The sequence below is a fragment of the Macaca mulatta genome, chromosome 7 (genome assembly GCF_049350105.2).
Source record: "Macaca mulatta isolate MMU2019108-1 chromosome 7, T2T-MMU8v2.0, whole genome shotgun sequence".
NCBI classification, from domain to species: domain Eukaryota; kingdom Metazoa; phylum Chordata; class Mammalia; order Primates; family Cercopithecidae; genus Macaca; species Macaca mulatta.
The window spans coordinates 150,717,574-150,738,807 of record NC_133412.1 but is presented as its reverse complement, the minus strand read 5'-3'; the positions used below and the strand labels follow the sequence as shown (position 1 = coordinate 150,738,807).

The 21,234-nt window shown below is 43.0% G+C and overlaps 1 protein-coding gene across 1 annotated transcript in view; it reads left to right on the top strand.

The window, feature by feature from the left end:
• The window catches only part of SPTLC2 (serine palmitoyltransferase long chain base subunit 2), a 108,697-nt gene extending 97,557 nt beyond the window's left edge, over positions 1-11,140 (top strand). Inside the window, exons 11-12 of the mRNA XM_015144257.3 lie at positions 2,481-2,610; positions 8,537-11,140. Coding sequence (XP_014999743.2) covers positions 2,481-2,610; positions 8,537-8,656 — 250 coding nt within the window. The 3' untranslated portion in view covers positions 8,657-11,140. The remainder of the gene's footprint in view (positions 1-2,480; positions 2,611-8,536) is intronic.
• Positions 11,141-21,234: the final 10,094 nt, after the last annotated feature.

Here is a 21,234-nt window from a genome sequence, read left to right as displayed (position 1 = left end):
GTCCCTAGAATTGCAGCACAGTGTCCCAGGGGGAGCAATGGGCCATGAGGTCAGAGAGATTTTATCAGAGTGTGTTTGTTACTGGATACTTGCCAGGTGTGCAGATTACACCAGCTTCTTTGGTTTGTACGAGGCATACATAATGGAAAGTCTTGCCCTACGATAGCTTTCAATGTATTTGAGAAGTCCAGATATATAATGAAACCAGAAGACATTTGAAAAGCAAATGAACAGTAATTATACTGAACAAATTTTATTATATGCAAAGTGGCCCTGCAGATGCAGAATAAAGGAGCGACCTGCTGAGTACAGGCTCAGTAAGAGAGGCACATCTCGTTGGATGGGTGAGTTTTGAGCTGGATCTTAAAGCATTTCTCCAGTTTGAACTCATTGAAGGAGCAATTTTTTAAAATTTTTTAATCCCCCGTGTCCACCACAGTCTCCAACACTCAGTAAGTGTTTACTGAAATGAAAAGGGGGAGGAAATTAAATCAGGGAGCCTGGAAGTAATGTGATTCAAAGAAAATGAAAGGGAAGTAAGGAAAAGGTCCTCCCTGAGAGAAAAAGAGGAATTCGGGTTTCAACATGAAGTCATATGGGTAGTTAGTATTATGGCTTCAGAGGGGATATGGGGAAGGATTTTCTTCATTCTTCTTTAAGTGGAATTCTCATAAACAAACACGAAGAGTTATCAGATCCAAAGGACTCAGTCTAGAGCTCTCTCTTTAAAGAAGGCTGTGTCTCCTTTATTCTATATAGGTGCAACTGACTGTGTATACTTTAATTAGGAAAGATTTAGAGAAGGTGAAGAAGAATTAGAATAAGGCACTAGACAGTTTGGGAGCCTGTGCTGAAGTTACAGGGCACCCAGGTTCATGCTGACACAACGGAGGTATGTTGAGGAAGATGTACCGGTACTACAGAGAGTGGGAAAAGGCTGAAAAGGCTGGCATTAATGTAATGCCAAATGTGCAGGATCTATATTGCCCAGGCTGGAGTGCAATGGCGCGATCTCGGCTTCCTGTAACCTCCACCTCCTGGGTTCAAGCAAATCTTGTGCTTCAGCCTCCCCAGTAGCTGGGTTACAGATGTGTGCCACCACACCTGGCTAATCTTTGTATTTTTTAGTGGAGATGGAGTTTCACCATGTTGGCCAGGCCAGTCTCCAACTCCTGACCTCAGGTGATCTGCCCAGCTCGGCCTCCCAAAATGCTGGGATTACAGGTATGAGCCACTGGCCCGGCCAGATTTTTTAATTCTCAAACAAATGCTGTAAATAGCTTAAAGGAGAAGTTAAAACATAAGGGAGGTCAACAAGAGGAAAAGACAAAGAACAACGTAATTTGGGTCTGGTGCAGTGGCTCACAAGGTCAGGAGATCAAGAGCATCTTGGCCAACATGGTGAAACCCCGTCTCTACTAAAAATACAAAAATTATCTGGGTGTGGTGGCGCATACCTGTAATCCCAGCTACTCGGGAAGCTGAGGCAGGAGAATTGCTAGAACCCGGGAGGTGGAGGTTGTGGTGAGCCAAGATCGCACCATTGCACTCCAGCCTGGCGACAGTGAGAGACTAAAAAAAAAAAATAAAATAAAATAATTTAGTAGACAAAATTAAATAAAAGTTAGAATGTGTTATTTAGACAAGACACAGATGTGGAGTAAGGCCACAGGCCTCCAGTTTGGCTTCTGGTAGGGGTGGGGGATTGTGAAACACGAATTGTGTGGTCTGAGTAATCGGTTGAAGCCAGCAGGTGAACTGGCCTTACAGACACCAAAGGAAGCCCTGAATTCTGAAGCAGTGTTATTCCCAAGACAATCAAAGAAGTGCGTGATCTGGAGAGCTCATGCCAGTCAGCCATTCTGCTAGAAGAAAAGATGTGCCATGTTATAGCAGATCCCCCACAGCTGCAGAATCCTCAGAATTTGAGGACTCATGTTAAACTGCCAAGCTTAACATTTCAAGGACCAGATTTTAATTAAATACAGGTTCATTTTGAAGCCTCTGAACCACTATTATATATATCAGGGATACTTTTTTTTTTTGAGACAGAATCTTGCTCTGTTGCTCAGGCTATCGCTCAGGCTCAGTGGTGTGATCATGGCTCACTACAGCTTCCGCCTCCTGGCTTCAAGAGATTCTCATGCCTCAGCCTCCTGAGTAGCTGGGACTACAGGTGCATGCCACCGCACTCAGCTAATTTTTGTATTTTTGGTAGAGACGGGATTTCGCCATGTTGCCCAGGCTGGTTATTTCAGTTTTGTGAAGGACACCATATAGGAGAAGACTGCCTCAGGATTGACTTTAAACGTATTTGTGAGCTATCCATTTTAACTTTAAAAGAAGTTAAAAGAAGCTCTTATTAGAAGTCTCCAATGCCTGCATCACCAAAAAGTTGAAATCATTGGGGACAGCAAGTCGTCTGCAATGAGTGCTTTCTTACTCCTCCTGGCTTCTGTTTCTCGTTTTCCCCTTTGCAGCGCCTTTGGACGGGAGATGCTGAAGCGGAACATCGGTGTCGTTGTGGTTGGATTTCCTGCCACCCCGATTATTGAGTCCAGAGCCAGGTTTTGCCTGTCAGCAGCTCACACCAAAGAAATACTTGATACTGTAAGTAGGCACTTTCACCTTGATAGAAATATGCCTTTTATTAAAAGGGCCTGTATATTAGATGAAATTCATAATATATTGACCTTGATGTTCTTGTGAGCACCTAAGATATTTACTAGTAAGACAAAGGAGGTGACAGTGCTACTGAAAACGTTGGCATTTACAAAAACACTGTCACCGGAATCATCAGAGCTCTGGAGAATTTTCCGGCTGTGTCTTGCTCCACTGTCTCCCCCACTGTGGACTCCACAGTTCTCTTTCCACTCTACCTATTTCTACACGAAGCTTTCTCGTATGTTGTTCTGTCTAAAATTTTCTCTCTTGAGCTTTCTCTCCCCTCTGCCTGGCTGACTGCCACTCATTCTTCAATCTCCACGTAAAGGAAAATTGCTCAGGGATGCCCTACACTTCTTGCTCTGTGTTCCCTTGGAATCCTGAGAGTCTTCCTGACTAAATTCTTCACACCTATAATGACTTAATAGCAGTCTTCTCCATTAGATAAATATTGAGGATAGGAACAAATCTGTTTTACTCATTCTATATCCCAGCACCCACCACACTGCCAGGCATCTAGTTGGGGATCATTATTAGTGAGCTTAATTATTTATGATCTCAATATATTCTCATCGCTGTATATTCTCTTAATATGTTATTGTTTCAAATCTAAGATTGCAGAGTTTAAATCAGTATTGCCCTCTGGGAGTTTACAAAGTTTTAGAACATGACATTTGCATAAAATTGGTTGCTAGAAATATCTATTAATGAGTTAGAAAACTACTACTTTTTTTTTTCTTTTTTTTCTTTTTTGAGACAAAGTTTCACTCTTGTTGCCCAGGCTGGAGTACAATGGTGCGATTTCAGCTCACTACATCCTCCACCTCCTGGGTTCAAGCAATTCTCCTGCCTCAGCCTCCCGAGTAGCTGGGATTACAGGCATGTGCCACCACACCCAGCTAGTTTTGTATTTTTAGTACAGACAGGGTTTCTCTGTGTTGGTCAGGCTGGTCTCGAACTCCCGACCGCAGGTGATCAGCCTGCCTCGGCCTCCCAAAGTGCTGGGATTGCAGGCGTGAGCCACCGCCTGGCAAGAGCTACTAATAAAGAACATTATGAATGCTTCTTTATAAAAGTTCATTATAACAGTTTGATGGACATTTTATATTCCTGAATAGCCGAAGACTTTTGACTTTTTCTCTATTTCTACACAGCAAAATTTCTATGACTATAAGTGTATTCCCTTTTAAAAAACAGAATTGTGCTAAGAACACTTAACACGAGATCTATCCTCTTGTCAAATTTTTCCATGTAGAATACAGTATTGTTAACTATAGGCACAGTGTTGTGAGCCTATTCTTAATCACATTCTGACAATATCCAATTAGATTTGGCTTTTTGATATCGTTTCTTTTTTTCTTTATTTTGATTATGCCTGTCAGATTTTTCCAATAGATTTTTCTCATTTCTCAGAAATGTTACTGGTGAATTTCTGCTTTTTTTTTTTTTTAACTTAGAGGTTTCAGCTTTTCTTTCCCTCCTACTCTATTGATGTTTTAAGAGTTTTCTTTTTTCTTTCTCATGTTCACCTGTTAACTCAGAGTTTCAACATGCCTTTAAAAAAAAAGTTCATGTAACTATGAGCAGCGTCTATGGCAGTAATCCATGCCTTCTGACAACAACTTTGACTCCTGAGAACTGTACACATTCATGAAGGAATTTAGATGGAACCAGGATATCTCCTTAGGATATCTAAGGAGATTTCTGTTGCCAACAAATATGTTTGCCAACTGAGAGTTCTAATCCTTTTCGTAAGATTCACTTGAGGGATTGTTGGGCTTTGCCTCCCATTTAGTTTTTAAAGCATAAAGTGCATTTTTTGAAACCATGGATTTGTTAAAGTTATTTTGTCTTATGATGTTTCATGGAACTAACATGAACTAGACCATTATGAAATACAAATTAATTTTCATTTAATAATGGGCCCCATGACATGATTCTGTATATAGAAAGTGCTATAAAATACACACGCACGCGCACACACACACGCACGCACAGCTAGAGCTAATAAATGAATTCAGCAAAGTTGCATGGTAAAAGATCAGCACACAAAAAATTAGTGATTTTGTGCACCAGCAATGAAGAAATGAAAATTTCTTTTACAGTAACACTCAAAAGAATAAAATACCTAGTAATAAACTTAATCAAGAAAGCCTTTCCGGGCTGGGTGCTGTGGCTCACGCCTGTGATCCCAGCACTTTGGGAGGTCAGGCATTTGAGTTCAGCCTGGCCAACGTAGTGAAACCTCATCTCTACTAAAAATACAAAAAATTAGCCGGGCGTGGTGGCGGGCGCCTGTAATTCCAGCTACTCGGGAGGCTGAGGCAGAAGAACCGCTTGAACCTGGGAGGCGGAGGTTGCAGTGAGCCAAGATTGTGCCATTGCACTATAGCCCGGGCAACAGTGCGAGACTCTGTCTCAAAAAAGAAAAAGAAAGCCCTTCTCTTGTCCACTGGCTAATTTACACTTGCACACTGCATGTTTAGATGTGTATATTGAAAACTATAAAACTTTGCTGAAAGAAATTAAAGAAGACTTAAAGAAATGGAATGACATCCTGTGTTCATGGATTGGAAGATTTAATATTGTTAAGATGGCAGTATAGCAACCTGCAGATCCAGTGTTTAGCATTTCTCAGAAAAAAATGGACTGGGAGACCCTAAGCCACTGGCCCTTTTTTGCAGAAATTAAAAGGCTGATCCTCAAATTCATATGGAACTGGGAGGGAATAGCTAAAATAGTATTGAAAAGGGAAACCAAAGTGGGAGGTCTCACACTTCTTAATTTTAAAACAAAGCTAATTACTACAAAGCTACAGTAATTACAACAGTCGAGTACTAGCATAAGGATGGACATATAGACCAGTGAAGTAGAATTGAGATTTCAGAAATAAAGTACAAGCATCTATGGCCATCTCCCTTTATTTTCAACAAGGGAGCCAAGACCAGTCAATGAGAAAAGAACAGTCTCTTCAACAAACAGTACTAGGTCAGCTGGATGCAGAAGAAGGAAGCTTTGACCTTATAGCATGGATAAACCTTGAAAACATTAGGCCAAATGAAAGAAGCCAAAACAAAGACCACGTAACTTACGATTCCATTTATGAGAGATGTCCAGAACAGGCAAATCCATAGGGTCAGACAATAGATTGGTGGCAGCCAGCCTGAGAGGAGGGAGGAGTGAGTATGGGGTTGCTTTTTAGGGTGATAAAAATACTCTAAAACTAGATAGTGACAAAAGTTGCACAACTCTCGGAATATACTTAGAAGCAATGAATCGTATACTTTAAAAGTGAATTTTGGGCCGGGCGCGGTGGCTCAAGCCTGTAATCCCAGCACTTTGGGAGGCCGAGACGGGCGGATCACGAGGTCAGGAGATCGAGACCATCCTGGCTAACACGGTGAAACCCCGTCTCTACTAAAAAATACAAAAAACTAGCCGGGCGCAGTGGCGGGCGCCTGTAGTCCCAGGTACTCGGGAGGCTGAGGCAGGAGAATGGCGTGAACCCGGGAGGCGGAGCTTGCAGTGAGCTGAGATCCGGCCACTGCACTCCAGCCTGTGCGGCAGAGCGAGACTCCGTCTCAAAAAAAAAAAAAAAAAAAAATGAATTTTGTTGAATGTAAATTGTATCTCAAAGCTGTAATTTTGTTATTTTTTAAAATGGGAAGTGCAAGGATATTGGCTCAGGGGAGCGGCAGGATGGCTATCCTAGAGGATTGGGTTACTCAGCTCTATAATGAATACATGTTTTTCTCCTAGGAACCCACCTTACCTGTGATCTAGAGGTTCTGTGTAGATTATTTGTTAATGAATGGTGATACATGTACAGGCTCCCTGTCCCTAACATACCCACACACCCCACACAAGAGTCAGCACTTACTAGAATGGCATCTTTTATTCACATGATACTGATTTGTCTGAAATATTTGGTGTGGGATCAGAGGAAATCTTGTAATCTAGATCCCCTTGGGCTACTGAGGAATTTTTTTTTCTAATGATTACTTTTCTACATTGATGAAAAAATTCTAGATTCTTCTGAAGTCAGAGTTTATAAATGCCCATTCCTTTGTGATCTTAGTCATGTGCACTTTTGTCTTATTATGATTTTGAGGTAGGGTCTCGCTCAGTCACCCAGACTGGAGTACAGTGATAATGATCTTGGCTCACTGCAGCCTCCACCTCCCGGCCTCAAGGTATCTTCCCACCTCAGCCTCCAGAGTAGCTGGGACTATGCCTGGCTTTTTTTTTTTTTTAATAGATGGGGTCTTGCTATGTTGCCCAGGCTAGTCTCAAACTCCTGGGCTCAAGCGATCTGCCTGCCTTGGCCTCCCAAAGTGCTGTGATTACAGGCTTGAGTCAGTGTGTTCAGCCTTGACTTTTTTTTTTTTTTTTTTTTTACAGAGTTTTGCTCTTGTTGCCCAGGCTGGAGTGCAATGGCATGATCTCGGCTCACTGCAACCTCCGCCTCCTGAGTTCAAGCGATTCTCCTGCCTCAGCCTCCTGAGTAGCTGGGATTACAGGCATGCACCACCACACCCAGCTAATTTTGTATTTTTAGTAGAGACGGGGTTTCTCCATGTTGGTCAGGCTGGTCTCAAACTCCCGACCTCAGGTGATCCGCCCACATGGGCCTCCCAAAGTGCTGGGTACTGACATAAGCCACTAGGCCCGGCCAGCTTTGACTTTTGTCTTAAATTAATAAATCTTATCACAGAGGTCAGGTGAATAAATGGTCAGTGGGTTTTCCCAGCTTAATTTCAGACTTAAATTGTTTCCATATGGAGCTTTCACTTACACCTCTTCTCAGTGGTGCCGCTGTTGTGATAGCGCATTGAAGTTCAGTTCTTATTTGCTTTATATTTTTCACATTTCGAAATGAAGAATATTTTTTCTTGTGCTGGAATATATCAGTAATACTGTTGGTGGTTTTCTCTCTCCAAATACTGATTTTTTTTAAAAATGAGGTTTAAGACGCCCAGTGTAGTGACTTACGCCTGTAATCCTAACACCTTGGGAGGCAGAGGTGGGTGGGTAACTTGATGCCAGGAGTTCGAGTCTAGCCTGGCCAACAAGGCAAAACCCTGTCTCTACAAAAATTAGCTGGGCGTGATAGCACATGCCTATAGTCCCAGCTACTCAGGAGGCTGAGGCAGAGAATCTCTTGAACGCAGGAGGCAGAGGTTGCAGTGAGCTGAGATGGTGCCACTGTATTCCAGCCCAGGTAATAGAGCAAGACTCTGTCTCAAAAAGAAAAAAAAAGTTGCTGGGCTCATTTGCTCACACCTGTAATCTCAGCACTTTGGGAGGCCAAGGTGGTGGATCACTTGAGGTTGGGAGTTTGAGACCGGCCGGGTCAACATGGTGAAACCCCATCTCTACTAAAAATACAAAATTTATCTGAGCATGGTGGTGGGCACCTGTAGTCCTGGCTACTTTGGAGGCTGAGGCAGGAGAATCACTTGAACGTGGGAAGTGGAGGTTGCAGTGAGCTTGGATGATGCCACAGCACTCCAGCCTGAGCAACAGAGCGAGACTCCATCTCAAAAACAAAAGGGAGAGATGACAAATTTTAGTCGGTTTTGTGTGTTCAGAGTGCATATAACTTTTTCTACCAAGCATATCATACTTTGAATTATAGCCTTTATTCTGCATACCTGGCTATTCACAACCCATTATTCATGGTGAGCTTGAAAGCCTTGTTCAGAAAGCAGGTCCTTCCACAGCTGTATTGTAGTCTGATCGTGTAAATGCACTAGACCTAAGTCCTGCTGAAGGATAATCTTGCCATGATTGTTTTTAGCAAAGTAAAACACCAGGCATGCCTGCATCCTACTGGCTCTGACAGACCTCTACTTTGTCTTGCATATTTTAGGCTTTAAAGGAGATAGATGAAGTTGGGGACCTTTTGCAGCTGAAGTATTCCCGCCATCGGTTGGTACCTCTACTGGACAGGCCCTTTGACGAGACAACATATGAAGAAACAGAAGACTGAGCCTTTTTGGTGCTCCCTCAGAGGAACTCTTCCTCACCCAGGACAGCCTGTGGCCTTTGTGAGCCAGCTCCAGGAACCACACTTCTATGGCCATCTCATGTGAAAGACATTGCCTCAACTACTGAAGGTGGCCACCTCCACTCTAAATGACATTTTGTAAATAGTAAAAAACTGCTTCAAATCCTTCCTTTGCTAAGTCTCACCTTTAAAAACGAAGGTGACTCACTTTGCTTTTTCGGTCCATTAAAAAAACATTTTATTTTGTAACCATTCTACTTGTGAAATCACACTGACCCTAGCCTGTCTCTGGCTAACCACACAGGCCACTCCCCCCTCCCAGCACCTCGCAGACTTGGGCCCATCAAGAGCTACTGCTGGCGCTGTCTCCACAGCCTGGAGACTTACCTGGCCCTCCTCCCTAGGGAGCAAGTGCCTTCCACTTACTTCCCATCCAGGTCTCAGAGGTGGCCAGCCTTGAAATCCTTATTTAACCATTCAAGTAATCAATAGAAGTATTCACCCTTTAATCTTAAGTTTAGCCTTTTAAGAAAAACAGTAAGCGATGACTGCTGAAAGACTTATTGTGTAATCTCCCAAGGGTTTGGTCTTAATCCATTTTGTTCTGGTCACCAGATGATTTCTTCCTTTACCATCAAATATTTCTTCATAATGGTCACAGTCTGAGGATGTGCGCAAATTCTGGTTCTTGCCAAGCTCCAGCCATAACACGTCCCACCCCGTTTTTTTTAAAGCACTTACTGTTTTCAAAGCACCCACATGCCCCGCTGGTTAGAAGGCCACTCTCACATCTGAGTGTTGGGTACAAAGCCGCTCCGTAGAGTGATGTGCACTCCCGGTGGGTGAGGGGCAGGGGCAGTGTGGAAAGAATTGATTACTCCTTGCAGAGTCTGTGGCTTGCATTTCCTACTGATTTCTACGTTTGAAAATTATGACAGTCTCTGGCTGGGTCTGGGTCCAGATTAGGATTTAAACTGATAAAGGAAAATGGTGGTAAATCCTCTGCTCAGAAATCATTTATCATGTTCCTATTTAAGGATTAGATTTATTAATTTAGGCCTTTTGGAAGCTAACCCACTTAAATATTACTCTTCTGAATGCTAGTTCTCTTTTATTCTTGATGTCCTAAGACAATTGAATCTGGCATCTGGGGCTAGGGTCTGCCTGTCTACATTTTTTTTCTTTTTTTTCTGAGAAATTCTGAACACATAGATCTCTTTCCTAAACTGACATTTTCTATTTTGACTGTTTTCATATTATAACCAGGTAAAGGGACTTTTTTCAGAGAGCTTTATACTGCCTGACCAAAGAACAAATCTGAAAATCACCATTTTAAAGTTCTTTTTTAGTTGAACCAAAGTGTAAGTGAAGCGGACTTTTGGCATGGTTATACCCAGGATCCGCTTGTCCTTTTGTATCCATCAAGTGTTACAGGAGAAGGATTGGGAACAGAATGGAAAAGCAGTGTATGAAAGTCATGTTACATACAGGCTGGGTGCGGTGGCTCACGCCTGTAATCCTAGCACTTTGGGAGGCTGAGGCAGGTGGCTCACTTGAGGTCAGGAGAATCGAGACCAGCCTGGCCAACATGGTGAAACCCCGTCTCTACTAAAAATACAAAAAAATTAGCCAGGCATGGTGGCAGGTGCCTGTAATCCCAGCTACTCGGTAGGCTGAGGCAGGAGAATCGCTTGAACCCAGTAGGCGGAGATTGCAGTGAGATGAGATCATGCCACTGCACTCTAGCCTGGGTGACAGAGTGAAACTGTGTCTCAAAGTAAAAGTCATGTTACACATTTTAGTTTTTGAAATTGCTCCTTTTATTGGTAAAGATTATCAATCCAAATTCTCCTGGGTGTCTTGTCATCAGCTGTGGTATGTTTGTGTACATTACATGTAGCAGAGGATGTAAGCAATATTATTGTTTGTGAAGTTTTGTTTTTAATGTCTTGAGTATAAATTTATTCACTGTCAGCATCCGCGAGCTTTAATAAGCCCCTGAGATATTCCAAAGTTTTATTTTACTTTTTTAAAGAACAGAAAAAGATGAATGAAAGAACCAAGGAGAGATGCAGAGACTATATTTAGCATGTATAGGTTAAAGTAAGAAGGAGGTCGTGGTAACTAAATAAGGAGTACTATAAAATCAAATACATTGTCAACCGTTCCTGCACATCTAATTTCCTAGCATAGAATCCCTCTGGAATACCAGATAGCCTTTGCACTGCAGTTACTATTTAATAATGTAAATGTAGGGTTTTTAAAAGTCACAGACTTATAAGCAATGAACTTACCTGCTGGTCTTTTTATTTTGGCTTGCATGAAGTCACTGCAAAACTTTGTTGGTACAAAGTTACTTCAAGATAAGTGTGATTTTGTTACAAGTTTATTTTGAAGAGACAAACCTCCTGTGATCTATCCAGGACCTCTGTACTTTCTAAAGAACAAAATGTTATGTATACATTATACATGGTTGGTTGTCTTTTCTTGAAACTGTAATATAAATCTAGGGTCCAGTCATATCCTAGGTATCATCGTTTATCCAAGTACTTGGAGGAATACAAGTGTATATATAAATACAGTCATTGAGAATAAGTCGAGATTTGGGGCATACAAGAATAGTTTCATACACAGCTTAACATGGCCTGATTCAAGACTCTGGTAGGATTCAAACAGATGTCTGTTAACCATAACTACCAAAACCGATCATCTGAGTCGATTATAGAGGTGTGACTAGTTCTTAGCACTTTTTCTCATTCCTCTTTTAATTCAGCATTGCTGTTACCTATTTCAGGTTTATAAGACCTCTTTCAGCAGATCACATCAGAAGCCAGGAAATGTATAGCTAGGAGACATCAAAAGCCCACATGAAGAGTGGGCCAAGCAGCAGTGGCGGTTTCTTCTTGCATCTTTTTTTTAAAAAGCTTTAACTTAGCAGGGGAATGGACTTTATAGCACTTTTTCAACTTTTTGCTTTGCTTTGGATAAGACATCCTTACCTTTAAAAAACAGCTTCTAGTCTCCAGAACCCCCAAAGTACTGCTTATTTGTTTGAAGAATCCAGCCATCATAGTGCTTTAGTCACTATCTTAAACATTCATGATAGGCCGAGGATTTTAAAACAGGATTCTTGCTTCTGTAGTCAAGGTGAACAGAAGCATCCTACACAACTACTAAGGGCTCTATGTTTGTGTCATGCCTCTTCAGACACCAAGGAGTTGAACATGTTTCCAGTGATTTGTCTCCGTAATGCCTTCCTCCTTTACTTGGCCTTTCATTCTTTCTGTACCTTCAAGTTCTTGATTTTTAAAATTCCAACTCTAGAGAAAACCAATATATGGTGGTGCTGGGCTTTGAAGATAGCATATCAGACGCCTTGGTTCTGTTTGTACACTTAGCCTTACATTTCAGGAGGAGGCTTTTCTTTTTTTTTTTTTTTTTTTTTTTTTGAGACAGAGTCTCGCTCTGCCGCCCAGGCTGGAGTGCAGTGGCCGGATCTCAGCTCACTGCAAGCTCCGCCTCCCGGGTTCACGCCATTCTCCTGCCTCAGCCTCCCGAGTAGCTGGGACTACAGGCGCCCGCCACCTCGCCCGGCTAGTTTTTTGTATTTTTTAGTAGAGACGGGGTTTCACCGGGTTAGCCAGGATGGTCTCGATCTCCTGACCTTGTGATCCGCCCGTCTCGGCCTCCCAAAGTGCTGGGATTACAGGCTTGAGCCACCGCGCCCAGCAGGAGGAGGCTTTTCATTAGGGGCTTAAGCTAGCTCCTTTGGCTTTAAAAAAATTTTTTTTTTTTTTCAAATTTCTTCATTACCTGAGGGAGCCTGCATCTAAATTCCTCAACTAGTTCAGCCTAGCTGAAAGTTCTAGTGTGTAATACCCTTTGCTTCCTTCTTATTGGTGAAAACCAGGGGGATGAGTGGCTTCCATGGAGAGATTTCCTGATTTCTCAGGGAGGAAAAAGTGATGACATTTACCACTACTTTTCTGTTTTTCCCCTTTTTCCAAATTGATAAGGATTTCCGGTTCCTAGTGATCCAGGATTGGGTAACAGTGCAGAACTGCCGGTCATGCCGTAGGCCATGGAGAAAGAATATGGGTAACTGTTGAATAAGGGTAACTGTTGTTTTGCAAGAATTTGTAGGGTTATGGGCAGTTGTTGTCTTGTTTGAAGCATTGCTATGACCTAATTCCCAAGGTGTCTTTCCTCTCTTGGTGTTCTCAGTAAGCCAATGAGTTTTAATCTCTACTTGCTATAATCTCTACTTGTGCTTAGAAAAAGAGATGAGAGTAGTGGTTTTCCTTCAAACTGTCCACATTCATGAAGATTATGAATCTTCATGATAGACCCTGTCTCTACAAACATTTTTTTCTAAATTAACCGGGCACGGTGGTGCCTGCCTATAGTCCCACCTATGTGGGAGAATCACTTGAGCCTGGGAAAGTCAAGGCTGCAGTGAGCCATGATTGCACCGCTGCATTCCAGCCTGGGTGACAGAGTGAGACCCTGGCTCAATAAGAGGGGGAAAAAAGAAGAAGAAGAATTGTTAGGAGCTGGGTGCACATGCAGCCTGCAATCCCAGCTACTCGAGAGGCTGAGGCAGGAGGCTTGCTTAAGCCCAGGAATTTGAGCCTAGCCTGGGCAACATAGCAAGACCCCATCTCAAAAAAAAAATGTTTTTAAAATCAGCTTAGCCCAAAGGGGTTGTGAATGGGGGAGGTATAAAAAGCAAAGATTATTTTTTGGCTACTAAGCCAAAAAGAACTTAAAGGGAACTTAAAGGGATTTTTTTTTTCAGTCCCAGAACCTACAGATAGACTGCTATTTGCTTCATGTGGATGCTCAGGGCCCAGCAGCCATCTTAATCCATTAAGCCAGTTTAAAAAATACCTTCTACGTGGAGAAAAGCATGTCTTTTTCTTGCCTCGACTTTATCCACATGAAATATGTGCCCGTGGCTGGGCGCAGTGGCTCATGCCTGTAATCCCAACACTTTGGGAGGCTGAGGCGGGCAGATTGCTTGAGGCCAGGAGTTCAAGAACAGTCTGGCCAACATGGCGAGACCTCATCTCTACTAAAATTACAAAAATTAGCCGGGCGTGGTGGCACATGCCTGTAATCCCAGCTATGTCGGCAGGCTGAGGCACAGGAATTGCTTGAACCCAAGAGGCAGAGGATGCAATGAGCCAAGATCGTGCCACTGCACTCCAGCCTTGGTGACAGAGGGAGAATCTGTCTCAAAAAAAAAAAAAAAAAATGTGTGCCCAGGCCCCTAGCCATTGCCATGTGCCCAGCCAGAGAGCCAAATTAGAGGGCTGGCTTCCCTTATCACACAGAAGAAATGCTAGTGCTAGCCAATGATCCCTTTGCTTTTAACTGTATAGAAAATGCTGTTGTTCCTTTTGTCATTTCCAGTGACATCCGTTTTCCAAGCAGCTCTTTTCTAGGGAGGAAACCAAGGGGCTAGTTTCAGCCCCTAATAGAAATGTTTTTTCTAATCTCTGGTGAGTGTGGAAGTGTCACATTCACAGTCCACCCTTGGGAGTGGCTTGGTGGTGGAACTGTGGACAAGGTTTTGTTTACTACATAGTACACATGATAAATGGCCTTAAACTGTGATTCTTTCTGGTAGGATAGGTTATAATAAACTGACCCTAAAGAATGCAATGGCTTTTATGCTGCAGTTACTGTATTCTTAATGAAGCAATACCCAAAGCTCTGTTCTTTTGGAGCACTTGAGGGGAAGTTAAATGAAAGGTGCACATAAGAGCAGTACCTTGATCTTACGCTTTCTGAGTGTCCTGCCTTGTTGCCATCTGCATGGATGAGTGAATGCTTCCATGCACGAGGAGACTTTTTCCAACACTATTCCCAGGTTTCTTGTGCAAAACTTGTCATTTGGCCCAGGTCTTCCTGGAAAGTGGAGTACACGTCACTGACTAGGGTGGCGTGGTGTCTTTACCCTTAAGTCTTGTTATCTCAGTGATGTGAAGTCGATGATTGGAGTTATAAAAAGCATCCTTGCTGGTTCTTCACAGGACACTGGAAGCCACCCTGTCGCTTCAGCCAGTAGGCCCACACAGTCTTGATGATCCCTCTCTGTAATAGCCAGCTAACATTAAGAGAAGGGGGAAAGAGAAGAAAGCAGTAGCTTATAGGAGAGCTGAGATCTTATTTCATTGGCCCATATTTTCCCCTGACCAAGTTACCTGTAAACGGGAATTTGCAAGGGGGTGCTGTGATGATAACCGCTTTCTATTGCTGTAATGTTCATATAACCTGGGAAACTGAGAGAAGGGGATGTGTAAATAAAAGCTTAAACATTTTAGTAATGTGTTAAAATGCCACTCTCTCCCTTTTCCCTTTTTTGCCAGATGATGATTTTTTTTATTTTTATTTTGTACTTTATTGGATGACTGAAGCGATGAGTATTGGGTTGGGGTAGGTGTGTTGATTTTGAGAGTGCATGTTAAGAACTGAAGGGGAACTAACTACTTGAGATGACTTAAGAAGCATCCCATGCAAATATCTTGTTTTGCCCTAATAAAATATTCAGAAAGATACATCTGCCTTTATTCATTCAACCAATACATATTGAGTGCTCTCTCTCTGCCGGGCAGCACACTGAGCTTTGTGGTTCCTACTTGCTAGTAAACAAGCACATGAACATACATGTCATTTTACAAACTGTTAAGTGCTGTGGAGGAAAAGTAAAGAGCTTGGTAAAAGTAACCAGGCTGGGCGCGGTGGTTCACGCCTATAATCCTAGCACTTTGTGAGGCTGAGACAGGTGGATCACTTGTGGTCAGGAGTTTGAGACCAGCCTGGCCAACATGGCGAAATCCCATCTCTACTAAAAATACAAAAATTAACCAGGCATGGTGGTGCGTGCCTATAATTCCAGCTATTTGGGAGGTTGAGGCACGAGAATCGCTTGAACCTGGAGGCAGAGTTGTAGTGAGCCAAGATTGCACCACTGCACTCCAGCCTGGGCAACAGAGCAAGACTGTCTCAAAAAAAAAAAAAAAAAAAAAAAAAAAAAAACAGTAACCACTATCTGGTTTAGACAGGGATGAGAGAGAAACCATCAGTGGAGGATCTGAAATAAAGTATAGTTGGAGCTTAATTAAAAACTCTATGGTGAGGTGAGGTAGTGGGGAGGGTGTAGAGGCAGACTCACTGGGCTTTGTAGGTCTTGGTGAGGTCTTTCTCTTATGCAGGGGGTGGGGGTCAGACCAGTGAAAGGGTTGGGTTTTTAAATTTTTTTTTCATTATTACTTAAAAGTGGAGACAGGATTTCACTGTGTTGCTCAGGCTGGTCTCAAATTCCTGGCCTCAAACAATCCTCCCATCTCAGCTTCCTGACATGCTGGGATTACAGGCATGAACTGCGATACCCAGCCCAGTGAGGAATTTAAAGTATGGAAACGGGTAACTCTTAGCATCTTTTTTTGTAGACATGGACAATTTGATAAAGTTTATATGGAAATCTAAAGGACCTAGAATAGTCAAAACAATTTTGAAAAAGAATTTACACTGCCTGATTTGAAGACTTTCTGTAAAGCTGCAGTGATCAAGACACTGTCAATGGCATTAGGATAGTCGTGTAGACAGTAAAACATACTAGAGTCCAGAAATAGACCCACACGTAGAAGGCTGGTTGATTTTCAACAGAGTTGCCAAAGTAGTTCCAGTGAGGAAAGTACAGTTACTTCAACTAATGGTCCCAGAACAACTAAATATCCATATGGGCAGAAATGAATTTCAACCCTTAACTCACAGATATACAATAATTCAAAATAAATGATACATCTGAACACAAAAATTAAAACTATAAAACCTCTAGAAGAAAACAGAAAAGAAAATCTGTGACTTTAGGAATGATTTCTGAGGAAAAAAAAGCATTATTATCGGTAAGTTGGACTTGATCAAAATGAAAATTTCGAAAGACTGAAAATGAAAAGCAAACGCCAGGCTGGAATAAGATATTCAGAATACAGGTATTCCATAAAGGCTCTCTATACAGAACATCTAAAGAACCCTTAACACTTAGTAATCTATTCATAAAAATAGGTAAAAGATGGAAACGACATTTCACAAAAGAGGTATACTAAAGTCCCATAAGCACATGAAAAAATGCTTAACATAATTAGTCGTCAGGGAAGTGCAAATAAAAACTACAATAAGATTCTACCACCCCAGTCTGGGCAACATAGCAAGACCCCGTCTCTACTAAAAATTTGAAAAATTAGCCAAGCATGGTGGTGCATGCCTGGAGTCCTAGTTACTCGGGAGTCTGAGGTGGGAGGATCCCTTGAACCCAAGAGTTGAAGGCTACAGTGAGATATGATCACACCACTGCACTCCAACCTGGGAGACAGCAAGACACTGTCTCAAAAAAAAAAAAAAAAAAAGGCCAGGTGCAGTGACTCACGCCTGTAATCTCAGCACTTTGGAAGGCCGAGGCGGGCAGATCATGAGGTCAGGAGATCGAGACCATCCTGACTAACACAGTGAAACTCCATCTCTATGAAAAAAATACAAAAAATTAGCCGGGCCTGGTGGCAGGCGCCTGTCGTCCCAGCTGCTCGGAAGGCTGAGGCAGGAGAATGGCATGAACCCAGGAGGTGGAGCTTGCAGTGAGCCAAGATTGCGCCCACTGCACTCCAGCCTGGGCAACAGAGCGAGACTCCGTCTCAAAAAAAAAAAAAAATTCTGCTACCACTCCCACCAGAATGGCTAAAATTGAAAAGAATTACAATATCAAGTGTTGGCAAAGATGTAGAGCAACTGGAGCTCTCACCGGTTGCTGGTGGGAATGCAAATGGTACATCCACGTAAGAAAATAATTTGGCACGTTTGAGACAGCAATTCCACTCATAGATAAATTTAAATTTTTTATTTTAAAATATTTATTTATTTTGAGACTGAGTTATGAGACTGGCTAATTTTTGTATTTTTGGTAGAGACAGGGTTTCACCATGTTGGCCATGCTGCTCTTGAACTACCAGGCTCAAGCAGTCTGCCTGCCTCAGCCTCCAAAAGTGCTGGGATTACAGGCGTGAGCCACCACACCCAGCCCACTTATAGATAGTTAAGAGAAATGAAAGCATGTCTGCATGAGGACTTACACTTGAATATAGTCACTAGTCATAACCAGAAACAATTCAAAAATCACAATGGTGAATGGATAAACACATTGTAATATGTGCATATAATGGATATTACTCAGCAATGAAAAGGAACAAATTACTGATACCTACGAGATGGACGAATCTCAGCCACATGCTGATGCTAGTGCACGTGGTGTAAGGGGGAAAGAAACAAGATAAGAGAAAGAAGCCAAAGAAAAGAATACATAAATATTATTCCATTGATACGAAATTCTACAAAAGGCAAAAATATTCTATGGTAACAGCAGGATCAGTGGTTGCCAGGAGCCAAGGATAGAAGGAGGTAGGGATTAACTATACAAAGGGACTATTAAAACGTAATTTTCCAAAAAGCATGAAGTCGGCAGGGCACAGTGGCTCACACCTGTAATGTCAGTGCTTTGGCAGGCCGAGGCAGGTGAGTCACCTGAGTTCAGGAGTTCAAGACCAGCCTGACCAATATGGTGAAACTAAATCTACTAAAAATAATAAAAATTAGCTAGGCATGGTGACGTGTGCCTATAGTCCCAGCTACCTGGGAGGCTGAGACAGGAGAATCACTTGAACCCTGGAGGTGGAGGTTGTAGTTAGCCGAGATCGAGTCACTGCACTCCAGCATGGATGACAGAGCAAGAATCAGTCTCGAAAAAATAAAAATAAAAAAATAAGCATGAAGTCATGTATCTCATGGATATAAAAATGAACACGTTTTAGGCCAGGCCCTGTAGCTCACTCCTGTAACCCCAGCTTCTCAGGAGGCTGAGGCAGGAGAATCACTTGAACTCAGGAGCCGGAGGTTGCAGTGAGCAGAGATTGTGCCATTGCACTCCAGCCTGGGCAACAGAGCAAGAATCCATCTCGAGGAAAAAAAAAAAAAAAATGAACACCTGTTAAAGATTTTACTTATTAATGAGGAAACTGGCATTAAAACCAGTTCAAAGGAGATATTGAAAAACCAACATGTATAAATCAGGAATATTGAAATTAATGTCCAAATGAAGGCAAACTTGTTTCTTCCATACTGGGAGAAGGAAGTCAATCGAACTTCTACAGGACAGGCAGACTGCATGTTTCTCTTGACAAGAATTTTGTTTTTACTACCAGTTACCTACAACCTATAGAGCAGTAGCTCAAAGGCAATGAAAGACTAGACTCAAACAGCCTAGAAGTATCTGCACTATGTACACAATGCAGTTTTCCACTGATGCACAATTTTTTTCTACAGCACACAGAAGGAAATTGGAATGGTGGGAAAGTTCTACATCATGATTGTGGTGGTGATTACACAGATGTACACGTTTATGAAAACTAAATGGCTCAATTAAAATGGGCATGTTTTATTATATGTAAATTATATCTCAGTGAAGGTTATTTTCAAAAGGAAAAATAAGCCGGCCAGGCACAGCGGCTTACGCCTGTAATCCCAGCACTTTGGGAGGCCGAGGTGGGCAGATCACCTGAGATCAGGAGTTCAAGACCAGCCTGGCCAACATGGTGAAACCTTGTCTCTACTAAAAATACAAAATTAGCCAAGCGTGGTGGGGCACGCCTGTAATCCCAGCTAGCTCAGGAGGCTGAGGCAGGAGAATTGCTTGAACCCCAGGAGGTGGAGGTTTCAGTGAGCCGAGATTGCGCCATTGCACTCCAGCCTAGGCGACAACAGCAAAACTCCATCTCAAAAAATATATATAAATAAATAAACATACAAATAAACTAGCTGGGCGTGGTGATGAGTGCCTGTAATCCCAGCTACTAGAGAGGCTGAAGGCAGGAGAATCGCTTGAACCCGGGAGGTGTAGGTTGCAGTGAGCCGAGATTACGCCACTGCACTCCAGCCCGGGGTGACAGAACAAGACTCCATCTTAAAGAAAAAGAGAAAAGACAATCAGCTTCATGGGGAGTTGGGGAGGGTAAAAACAAGAGTGGCTGCAGCAGGACCAATTAGGCTATCTGTAGTTGGGGGCGTGGCTTGAAGTCCAGTGGTGACTGCTGGTCATGGAGATAGGTGCTCATGAATGAAAGAACTCATTGTCTTCCAAGTCTCCTTTGATCTGGTGGAAGGTGCAGGAGTGTGATAAAAAGACAAAATAATCAGCAGGATGTAAAAATATTTATACCCCCCCAAAAAAAAATCCTGAAAAAGAACAAGGTGGCCTTGCATTTAGTCTAGTAAATGCAATATGGTCTAGCAGGTGGTCATAAACAGGGTTTCTTTAGGCTAACATTTGAGTATTTACCATGTACCAGGCACACTCTTAGGTTGCACCATATGAAATTGCCAATATTCGACCTTTTGAACAAAACATGGCAACTTCATATGGTTCATTCTAATACAAATTCTCAACATGGAAACATGGCTTCTCATTTACTCACATTTACTTCTCATTTACTCACACTTCTCACACTTGGTGCCCAGGTGAGATGGGTAACCCCTCCTGCTCCCGGGCCCCCACACCTTTACAGAGGACAAGAGCACGAAGACGTCAAATAATTTGTCCAATAATATCACCTACTTGGTAAATGGTGAAAGACTCCAATCCCCATGGCCGAATTCAGACCCAGGTTGTCATCCCTGTGAGGCCCCATTCAAAACCCTGCAGCTGTGCCCCTGGAAACAGCAGTAGTTCCAGAAAAGCACAGTCCCGCCCCCAGTCTTACTCTAACTTGACCCAGACCCAGCAGTTTACGCCAGTAGCTGGGCTTGCTGTTCATCCTCTCTAACACTCCTGGGGATCCACTAATCCTGCCCTGAAACTTGAGTCATCCTTCGTGCGCCCTGCTATGGCCCCTGGGTGGGCATGTCCCCAATGCCTTGTGACTGCTTCTTCACCGACCTGTCCCAACCCCTCCTGGCGTCACTTCGTTCACATTCCCTAGCTACCCCATGCAGGCTGTAAAGATTGGCACTGCCTCTCAGAGTTCCTGATCTTTGCCATAAGCTAAGGTTTTGTGTCGGTTGCTCAGGGGCAGGCCATCTTGGTGACCCTGCTGGCCTACGTGAGGATCCCTGCACCAAGGGTCCCACTGGAGGAAGTGGGCAGTTTCACTCTTTCACCCAGGATACCACTAGGCGACCCCAGACTCCTGGCTGTCCTTTTGGGACTTTATCCTCACATCTGAGTCTCAACTTTCTCCTGTTTTGTTTTCTGAGACAGGGTCTCACTCTGTCGCCTAGGTTGGAGTGCAATGGTGCAACCTCGGCTCACTGCAGCCTCGCAGATTCAAGCGATTCTTCCACCTGTGTATGGGCCAGGGGCTCCCACCTGCTGGGACAACGAGTGCGCGCCGCCACGTCCGGCTAACTTTTGTATTTTTAGTAGAGACGGGGTTTCAACATGTTGGCCAGGCTGGTCTCAACTCCTGACCTCAAGTGATCTTCGTGCCTCGGCCTCCCAAAGTGCGGGGATG